Source organism: Anastrepha ludens, chromosome 3 (assembly GCF_028408465.1).
Source record: "Anastrepha ludens isolate Willacy chromosome 3, idAnaLude1.1, whole genome shotgun sequence".
NCBI lineage: Eukaryota > Metazoa > Arthropoda > Insecta > Diptera > Tephritidae > Anastrepha > Anastrepha ludens.
Window position 1 is genome coordinate 15,361,462 of NC_071499.1, and position 11,015 is coordinate 15,372,476.

General features: G+C 38.6%; 1 protein-coding gene across 1 annotated transcript; it reads right to left on the bottom strand.

The window, feature by feature from the left end:
• Positions 1–1,404: 1,404 nt before the first annotated feature.
• On the bottom strand, positions 1,405–5,049 carry LOC128857055 (C-type lectin 37Db-like). Its single transcript, XM_054092594.1, has 3 exons — positions 4,904–5,049; positions 4,756–4,832; positions 1,405–2,009 (listed from the first exon to the last, which is right to left on the bottom strand). Exons 1-3 carry the CDS (start codon positions 4,965–4,967, stop codon positions 1,560–1,562), a joined length of 591 nt encoding a protein of 196 aa, XP_053948569.1. The 5' UTR covers positions 4,968–5,049; the 3' UTR covers positions 1,405–1,559.
• Between the last annotated feature and the right edge of the window lie 5,966 nt (positions 5,050–11,015).

Here is an 11,015-nt window from a genome sequence, read left to right on the forward strand (position 1 = left end):
ACTCTCGGTAGCGATCCCACATGGCTCGCGTTGTGCCCGATCGCAGCGTGGCTCTATAGGCGGCATCCTTTCTTTCGGCAGCAGCAAGACATTCCTCGTCGTACCAACTGTTTTTTCCGGCTCGCCAGAATCCGATTTCTTCTTCGGCGGCGGTACGTAGAGAACGAGAAATATTGCTCCATTGCTCATGCATGCCGGTTTGTTGGGCAGTACTCTCTGAGAGCAGGAATGAGAGTCGAGGGGTGAAGCTTCTGTCTGTCTGTTGTGATTGCAGCTTTTCGATGTCGAACATTCTTAACGTTTTTTGCTGCACAGAGGCGTGTGCGTAGCTTGGCTGCAACAAGGTAATGATCCGATGAGTCGATGTTGGGTCCTCGGATCGTACGTACATCTAAATCCCTGGAAGCGTGTCTTCCATCTATCACCACATGATTCATCTGGTTTCGCGTTTTTCGATCAGGAGACAGCCAGGTGGTTTGGTGAATCTTCTTATGCTGGAATCTGGTGCTGCAGACTACCATGTTTCGGGCCCCGGCGAAGTCGATCAGCCTTTGCCCGCTATTGGATGTTTCGTTGAGCAGGCTGAATTTTCCGATTGTGTAACCAAAAAATTCCCTCCTTGCCCACCCTGGCGTTGAAGTCGCCGAGCACGATTTTTATGTCGTGGAGGGGGCAGCGCTCATAGGAACGTTCCAAGCGCTAATAGAAGGAATCTTTGGCCGCATCGTCCTTCTCCTCCGTCGGGGCGTGGACGCAAATTAGCGAGATGTTACAAAAACTGGCTTTGATGTGGATTATTGCGAGACATTCGTCCACCGGAGTGGACGACAGTACTTGGCGACGAAGTCTCTCTCCCACAACAAATCCGACACCGAATTTGCGCTCCTTTACATGGCAGCTGTAGTAAACGTTGCAAGGTCCTAGTTTTTTTTTTGCTTTGCCCCGTCCGTCGAAGACTACTCCTAGATATTTACCTTTATCGGAAAGAGCAAGTGCCATACCTGTCAGTGTTGGAAGACTAAGTCCATGGTGGTGCTTTTGTTCGGATTGACGGAAAGACCTTGTCTCATGCACCAGTCATCGATTTTGTTCAGAACCCTCTGCGTTTTCGTGCAAGACCTTCTTATTGATTTATCCGATGTCAGCGCAGAGACATCGTCCGCATATACTTGGACATGAAAACCAAGTTCCTGCATCTCCGCTAGTAGTGAGCATCTCAACAGCGGAGAAAGAACATACCCTTGGGGACATGCTTGCTTGACCCTAATGGCAATTAGTTCATCGCTGTTTTCGCCAGCATTGGCAGCTTCTCAGAGAGCTGGTTAAATAAGGAAATAAAGTAAAAAAATACCACAAAAAAATATTAACACAGAACGGAAAAAAACACAATCCAATATCAGACACAAATACCCAGCGTATTTACTTTTTTACTAAGACTTTTAGAGCATAGCGAAAATATACATTTTTATATGAATCAATTTAATACAAATTTGAATTTTATTTAAGTTTATATCATTTTAATTCACTGACATTTATTTTAAGACAACTGCATACTTGAGTTATGTACAGTTAAACATATCTGCGGTTTGCAAATACTTTTGCAAGAATTTGTCAATTGCACATTTCGGAATACCAGCTGAACAATTTTCTTCTCCGAAACTCTTTGACGGCCTGCGCATCTCACAAATGGGATAACCCTGTCCGGTGCAGGGATAATCGTTCATGTGAAATATATTATTAACATTCCAGATGTGTACGCAATCCTCGTTGTTGCCCGCATTATCTGGCTGCCCACCCGACCATTTCGCGTAGGTCATTGGGCGGCCGTTGCTAAGCGACATGAATTTACCCTCGACACCTAAATCACTGCCACTTGTCCAAAAATATTTGTCCCCATGGCCATTTGCTATTAAATAAAATGATAAAGCATTCATTTCGTCAACTGTTTCGATTGTAACCAAATCGCTGTCATACGTGCGACAAACGAGCGCAGCCTCAAACCAGTTCATCTAAAATTAATTGCAAAACATTCGAAAAGAGATTAGGAAATTCTAGTTTAGTGTAAAATAAGTGAATATTTGTGTGTATGTATGTATGTATATAATGTAATGCATGTATGTACGATTTTTTTTTTCAAAATGTCAGAAACATCATCAAAGGTACCATCGCACAAGTGGTATGTGAGGCAGGCTTCCACTAACACTATAACAACCCTCCTTATCGGCTGAGTTCTACCCTGGAACAGTGGTAACATTTCGTCAAGGTGGAGCCGCGCTTATGTCTATTGACACAACAGGTACCTGCGGTCAGGTTCCTCTTACATGGGTGTATGGAGGTTATACGCTATCGATAGTATCCAATGCTTCCACTTCATAAGTGGTTCTGCAGCAAATGGAGCATCGGAAAAAGTGTCGTAAGTATTACCGACATGTCGTAGTCTCATACCGTCTTGAGCACTAAGCTCAGGCGTCTGTGATTTTTCGTCAGTTCGGAGGCAGTCTACTTCCAGTCAAAAGCTGCTGCTGAACTCTTCGCTGCGTATTGCGTTGCCACTCTGCGCGTTGAAGATAAAGCCCTATCAGTGTTGCAAAATTTGTTGCTGCATTCCAGCAAGTATTTGATGCGATCATCTTGGTGATTAGATTTTCCGGGCACAGCTGACCACCCAAAAGTGCTGCAAGCGTTAGGCGCTCCTCACTGAAAGGATCGCAATAGAAGAATACGTGCTCCGCACTTTCTATCGCGTTGTTGCAGTTTGGGCAGAACGGGGTGTCCTCTAGAGTAAATCAATGGAGGTACTCCAAAAAACAACCGTGACCACTCAGAATTTGAGTGAGGTAGTAGTCAACGTCTCCGAGTTTCCTAGTCACCCATTGGCTAATATTTGAAATAAGCCTATGAGTCCAACGTCCGTTAGTTGACGAATCCTATCTGTCTTGCCATTCTTCTATCGAATGCAGTCTCTCTTCAGCCTTTTCTTCTAATGACAGCTTAGCCCGTCGCCTGCCATAGAGACGGCTCAATTCCTTTGTCTTAATCTCGGCTGGTAGTTTGCCCGCAATAACGCCTATTGCGTCTCTCGAGATCGTTCTGTAGCCACAAGCCACCCTTATTGAACTTCGGTGAAGTACCTGTGCTGCATATTGTATGCTGAACGTTTTAGCTCCAGCCTATATGGGGGTAGCATAAAAGCCTACGGAGTCTACAACCCTCGATAAGACAGGTTTTCTGCTGCCTTGCGGGCCGCCAATATTAGGCAACATTCGTGTAAGCGCTCCATTGATAGCATCAGCTTTTGCGCTTACTACAGATAGGTGCTGCTTGTAGCTAAGTCGCCTGTCTATTATCACGCCAAGATATTTAACCGACTCCTTAGAGAGTATTTCATGGGTGCCGATACGTAGTTTTATTTTCGCCTTGTTTATCCGTCCACTGATGAGTACCGCCTCGGTTTTTTGGGCTGCCAATTCCAATCCTGATTTTGTCAACCATAGCCTCACCCTTGCTACGCGTCATTGCTTTAGTGCTTCCAGCTGGTCCATGTGTCTATCCGTAACTACAAGCGCAATATCATCTGCATAGCCTACAATAGTAGCACCGTCTGGTAGCTTTATTTTGAGGACCAAGGACAGATCCTTGGGGTGCCCCGCCACTGATTTGGTGTGTTTTTTGGTCACAGTCTGTAACGTATTGCAGAATTCTGTTGGGGAAGTGACTACGAATTGTGCGCAGTACATAACCCGGTACATTTAGTTCTTTGAGAGACATTAAAATGTTACCCCATTTTGCGGAGTTGAATGCATTTTTCATGTTCAGTGTAATGATAGCGCATCACTTCATATGCAAGTGCCCACCACTGATTGCTTCTTGCGCAATGCCTGCCACAGTCCTGATTGCGTATATCGTTGACCTCGCCTTTCGAAAACCATACTGATTGTCCGATAGACCAGATGGGCATTCGAGATAGACTTGTCGCCGGTCGCATATAATACGTTCGAATATCTTTCCCACCGTATCGAGCATACAAAGCGGTCTGTATGCTGATGGTTGCTTTCTTGGTTTGAAGAGCAGCACAAGTCGTTGAATCTTCCATCTATTTGGGAAAGTTCTCTCTCTAAAACAAGTTTCGTACAAATTCACAAAAAGGTGTGGTTTCGTATGTACAGCTGTCTCAAAGACAGCGTTAATGTATGTATGCATAACTGTATTTTTTTTTTTTTTTTTTTTTTTTTTTTTTTTTTTTTTTTTTTTTTTTTATCCGAAGGGGGAATCTTACATAGATACCGTCTATATAGATGGCATGCACGATTCATACTGATCGCTAAGGGTGCACCTCATTCGGGACCACGCACAGTCAGTATTTCTACTAAACTGGACTTGCGAAACAGTACACCTACGTACTAAACCCTAACTCCGACTTCTGTAGCTTTAGTTTGCCCTGCGGTACCGCCGTTTAAGCATTGCATCGCAGGGCCAAGCTAGCCATTATGGCTCTTCACTTATATCTCTCTCTCCGTCTACCCTTCATTATTTCTTTGTCTTCTTTCTTTACTGCGTTCCCATTCCTTTTTTTGCAGTTCCTGTAACGCATTTGCGGACCATTCTCTCATCTTGGCCCACACCAACTTCGACCGCAGCATGTGATCTACAATGTTGCCTGGGGTTATTTTTTCTTTTTTTTTTTTTTTTTTTTTTTTTTTTTTTTTTTTTGCATAACTGTATGTATATATATGTATGTATATGTGCTGTACATACCTTCACGCCGGTGTTTACCAAGTAATATTGGTTGCCAATTTTGGAGAAGGGGTATGTATCCGTGGTGTCTGTTGACCCTTAATTTAAAAATTTAAACAAAAAGGTGAAAAATTCAAAACAATCGCATATTTCTTACTAAGGGACTCACCTTGATTTGATGTGGCATAAACGCCCGCAAGGCATAAAAATAAAACGTATTGAATGATTGTCATTACTTCGACGTTGAATGAACTCACTGATACTGGATTAGCAAGCGAGTGCCGTGATGTGTAGTCGACGCTAAGTAGCCGCGTATAAAAATTTGAGATGAAGTACGCGAATAATTTATTTATATGAGAATATGGTGCGCTACATTGAATATTTTAGGCTTGACAATTTGTGGAACAATTGCAAGACGCGCGCCGCAAATAGAAAGAGGGGCCCGGCCAAACACTTAACAGCAGAGTACGCGCCAATTATTTAATTTGTTTTGTTTTTAATTTCGGAGATGTCATAAAATATTTTTTCTCAATTTTTGATTGGTAAAAGTGTATCAATTACGTCTTGAGGTCAAGGTGGTAGGTACAGTGCTATTTCTAATAACGGAATAACAAAACTAACAGACTGGTCCCTATTAAACTTATTTGAAAGGTGTTGCTTAGCCCAGGCTTCTCTTTCAATTTCAGATGCCCTTTTTGATCCAATTCTACAAATGGTGCTATTGATTTATGCCTTTTTCGAGCGGCAGATGATTTTTATGCGAAATCCATCTTTGGCTTCGAATTTGAATCAACGATTTTCTAGGCTTTGACAGCTTAAATAACATTTGTAGTATGAAAAAAATTTAGTTACTGATTAAAAATTTCAAAATGCGCTGCTTCTCGCTTGAATAAATTGTAAAATATTAAGAACGTCTAAAAATCAAATAATCAGTCGAGACGTTGATGCCAAATTAAGTTCTTATTGGTTCTTCAAGGTGGCGCAAAATTAATCACCCTATCGGAAGATTTATAATTTTTGCAAATGGCGTCGTACGCCAGTTATATTTTACACTTGTGAACTGGAAGAGCTGCCGTATACAGAGATACACGCAATGGAGCGCGTGAAGGTCAAAATAAAGATTTCCATCACTCAAAATCATTTTTTATTAAGTAAAAAATTTATTCAAAAACGAAAGTAGATGATTAATTTTGCGCCACCAAGCAATGGAGCACATGAAGGTCGAAATAAAGAGTTCCATTACTAAAACAAAATTTTTTCTATTTACTAAAAAAGTTATTCAAAAGCGAAATTGGATGATTAATTTTGCGCCACCAAGCGATGGAGCCCGTAAAGGTCAAAATAAATATTGCTATCATTCAAAATCATTTTTTTAATAAGTAAAAAAGTCATTCAAAAACAGAAGTGGATGATTAATTTTGCGCCATCAAGCAATGGACGCATAAAGGTCAAAACAAAAATTTTTAGCGCTCAAAAGTATTTTTTCTATTTAGTGAAAAAGCTATTCAAGAACAGAAGTGGATGATTAATTTTGTGCCACAAAGCGATGGAGCGCGTAAAGGTCAAAGTAAAGATTTTTAGCACCCAAAATCACTTTTTCTATTTAGTAAAAAAAGTTATTGAGAAACAGAAGTGGATGATTAATTTTGCGCCACCAAGCAATAGAGTGCGTGAAGGTCAAAATAAAGATTGCCATCATTCACAATATTTTTTTTTCTTATTTACTAAAATTATTTTTTTTCTTATATTCTAAAAAAAAAATAAAAATTCTATACAACAACAAAATTGAATGAGTAATTTTGCGCCACCTATTACTACCATACCTGCTAGTAATCACACCTGTAACCGATTAGAAAATACATTTTGCTAAATGAATCATTCCAGCTTAAATAGTGCACAATTAGCAAGTTTGGCTTGAGAGAATTCAGCAGCCTCCTTTAAATTTGGAAAAATAAGTGTCCTTCTCAATTTGGAATGTCAATCCGGAGATTCCGCTATTTTGGTATTCGGTACTTTTAGTCCTAACCTTTTGAAAAATAGGTTTGGGACTATTTGTCAAAAATCTCGAAATTATTTCCCAATAATCCCGAACTTATTGTTCAACAATCCCGAAATTCTCGGGATTTGCAATTTCACATATAGTTAAGTTTAAACAATAACTTTTCCTGAATTGTTAACAATCCCGAAATTATTTTTCAACAATCCTGAATTTTTCGGGATTTGCAAGGTTTGCCAGGTTTGTTCATTCCGCGTCGTTCTTTGAAATTAGGCACCCCACAAACGTCATTATACCGAATTTCGCCTAAAGATTTGGCTCTTAAGGCTTATAAAGTCCAGTTAACACAAGAACTCAAGCCGGCCGATTGTCAACAACGTCGTGTCTTTGCTGATTGGGTCGTTGAAATGCATGAAAATGATCCGGAATTCCATCGAAAATTCATCTTGAGTGATGAGGCCCATTTCCACCTCAATGGCTTCGTCAACAAGCAAAATTGTCGGATCTGGGGCTCAGAAAATCCAAGAGTTATTTTTGAAAAGCCTCTCTATCCTCAACGTGAGACTGTTTGGTGCGGTTTATGGTCCGGCGGAGTCAGTGGATCTTACTTTTTCGAAAATGAAGCTAGAGCAACAGTTACCGTGAATGGATTGCGCTAACGAGAGACGATTAGCTATTTTGTATGGCCGGAATTGGATGGTATTGATCTGGACAACGTTTATTTTCTATAAGAAGGCGCTACGTGCCACATAAACAACGAACCAATAGATTTTTTACGGGAATAACATCTCTTATTGGAAAACCCTGTTAAGTTTAAACAAAAACTTTTCCTAAATTGTTAACAATCCCGAAAATATTTTACAACAGTCCAGAAATTTTGAGATTTGCAATTTCAAATATAGTTAAATTTAAATAATAACTTTTTCTCAATTGTTAGTTTTAAATTTGCAATGTATAAAAATTAAATAATTTTGAATTTTGTAACTTCCAAACAGTTGATGTATTATAAAAGTCCAAAAATTCTTACGATTGCAGCCTACAAAATCTTTTGATAGAAATAAGCTAGGACTTAATGCTCAACTCTTCAAATGATTGAAATAGTAATATTCGTGCTTTATTAAATAATATTACCCTTTGGGCAGCCTAGTCTGGCGAGGGTGGCTTTTTCGATTTTGGACGTGAATTCAACATATTTCTATTGTGGTTAACGACTTGAGCTTCCAGGTCTCTAGTCTCCTAAAATTTAATTTTCTTTCGATTTATGGATAATCGAAAGGGCGAAGAAAGGCCAGACCCGGGTGCCCAACGAAAGGTTTTAAAAAGATGTGCCACGGAATGTTAAAATAATATGTATCTGTTTTTAGTATGCATGACTTTATCATTTCAAGTTCAAACCATCTTATACAGGTTTTTTTTTGCCCGAAATAAAGTTAGCAGACTCCTTCTCCGTTTTAAAATTTTTTTGCGTCCAGCTTTTTTCTACTTGCCTTAAATTATTTTATTAGATTTTTAAGGTTAAAGCGTTATTAAATGGGTGTAATTCTAACTACTGTCTTTCGTTTTGTTACTAAGGAAACAATTTTCGCTTTCAATGAAAATGTATATTTTAAAACTATTTATTTATCATTTGTTCGAGTTAAGCTGTTGCAAAATTATGAATATTTAAATTTCGGTACTGATACCGGGATTTCGGGTTTGTAATAATGACATCCCGAAAGTCCCTAAAGTCTAAAAAGTGTCATCTCTACTCGATACTCGAGCGCTATGAATTCCCTTATGATCGCTGCTTGTCAAGCGGTGTGAGGATTTATGGTACCCAGTGCGCATTAATTTCTTTTATGTGCAAATCTTCATGTAATATATTCCAAATATTAGTTTCTAATTTTTAGTTCTTCTGCTATCTGTCACAATTTAATTCTTTGATTCGTTAGTACGAATTATTCGATTTTATTTTTATATTTTTTTTGGTCAATACCTGCACTAAGCGAGCCGTGAATTGATGAATTTCGAAAAGATTTTTTAAACACATATTTTGTGCATTTTTTGTTAAAAATTATAATAAAATATTTATTTCCATTACTTAATGTTAAAAATCTAATTGGAATTTCTTAACTCAGTACTTCACTCCCATACAATTTTAACAAAAATGTAGCGCATAAGCTAAATTAAATTAGTTGCAAAAATAAAAACGCAAAAAAATGTGCAGCAAGAAAAACAAAAAATATATGCAAAATCCCAGAGAAATCCCCCGGTCTTGTTTGTTTAATCTGGAATAGGAATTGGAATGTACATTTTGGTATGTGTTATCAATGAAAAATATATGTATGTAAGTATATAAGACGACTTATGTGCGCAGGCCAATCTGTGTTGCTTTAATATTACTTATCGAAGCCGCTTGCTATATGAGTATGTGTGTATGTGTATTTATATACATGGACCGCTTTAAATATTCACTTGTACGCGAAAGTCATTGTGATGCCCAGAGAAGCCAAATTTCCCCATATATGCTTACATACATACTATACATCTGTGTTCACAGTAATAGCAGCGTGGCATATAGACAAATTTTGATAATTTATTTCTTCAGTCTGAAGCCTCTGTAGCTACGTTTCTTATAGTTTATGCAATAATTTTTGTTTTTATTATGTAACTCTTTTAAAAAATATACAAAAAAACCAAATTTGTATATAGGATATATATTTATTTAATTGTTTTTGGTCAAAATTCCCCTTGACTTTTAATAAATTTTTTTGTTGTTGATGTGAAGCATTTCTTTCCAAAACTTCGAATATTTTTTAATATGGAATTCAATCGAATTAATGTGATTTTGCAACCACTTCATACCATAATTTTATAAAAATTTCATATAGTAATTTATACAACTGCATGGAATTGTTCGGAAATTAATGCCATTTTTTGTGGATATATCGAGCATCGAGGTTAAACCCATTCTTTTTAGGTGGTCATAAACAGTTTAATTCGATAAATTTAACCTCTCACCGATCTCACGTGTTATTATTTGCCTTTATCGCGTCTTTATCAACTTCAGCCGGACTTCCAGAAAGTGGTGCATCTTCGACATCAAAATTGCCGGATCGAAATTTTGCCAACCAGTTCTGGCACTGGCGTATTGTCAACACGTCTTCTCCATACACATCGGTTAATTTCTTTCTGGCTTGAACATCATTTTTATCTTTTCTATAGTAAAAAAGTAAAATATGACGAAAATGCTGCTTATTGCTCTCCATATTTAAAAAGGCACCGACCAAAAACTACTGCGTAAAATCAATTGAACTTATTCATACACAAGCCCTGCTATACCATCTGTCAAAACATATAATGACAATGCGACTTAAGTGTGAAGTTGGCTGTGAAAAAATACAATTAAATTCTCTATCGGGAAAAAACGAAATTAATTTCCGAACAACCTAATAGAATATTTTCGAAAAATTCTGATTAAAAAGCCATTTCAAAATTTGAAATTTTAAATTTATTTTTTTATTAGGTGCGCAACTAAGTTCCCGCTGTTTGTCAATAGATGTCGGCAGCAGTGTGTGATAGTCGATCCTACACGCCATAAACTAAGCCCTAAGTCGATCCTAAACGACCTAAACGCCATAAACTAAGCTTAGACATATGGCAAACAAACTGCTTCGACACATTAGTGATTTTGTTTTGGTATCATAAACTTTTGGTTTAGTAAAAATGTCTGATTTTGTGCCGAATAATCGTCATTTGCGGGAAGTGTTGATTTTCCCCTGTCATTCGAAAAAAACGGCGACTAAAGGAAATCGAGAGCTACAAAAAGCTTATGGAGATGCTGCTTTAAGTGAAACAACGTGCCTAGATTGATTCTGTCGCTTTAAAGACGGCGCTTTTAATCTTGACGACCGCCCGCGTGAGAGAAGGCCAAAAACCTTCGAAGACGCTGAATTGGAGGAATTGCTCAATGAGGATCCGTGTCAAACGCAAGAAGAGCTTGCTTCAGTACCCGCCAATCTATTTACAAGCGATTGCAGGCTTTGGGAGTGATTCAGAAACAGGGGACGCGGGTTCCTTATGAGTTAAATCCAAGGGATGTTGAACGTCGGTTTTTCGTAGTGTCGCCTGTGAACAACTGCTCCAGCGGCAAAAAAGGAAGGGGGTTTCTTCAACGCATCGAAACGGGTGTTAAAAAATGGATTCATTACAGCAATTTAAAGAAAAGAAAGTCATAGGAACCGCCCGGTCATGCTTCTACGTCGTCGCCTCGGCCGAATATTTACGCTGCGAGGGTTATGCTATC

Excerpts from the sequence above, each read along its gene's own strand:
- LOC128857055 (XM_054092594.1), bottom strand. The coding sequence starts at position 4,967 with ATGACAATCATTCAATACGTTTTATTTTTATGCCTTGCGGGCGTTTAT. Across the intron at positions 4,833-4,903 it reads TTATGCCACATCAAATCAAG|GGTCAACAGACACCACGGAT; the intron begins GTGAGTCCCTTA and ends TTTTAAATTAAG. Across the intron at positions 2,010-4,755 it reads TGGTAAACACCGGCGTGAAG|ATGAACTGGTTTGAGGCTGC; the intron begins GTATGTACAGCA and ends AATTAATTTTAG.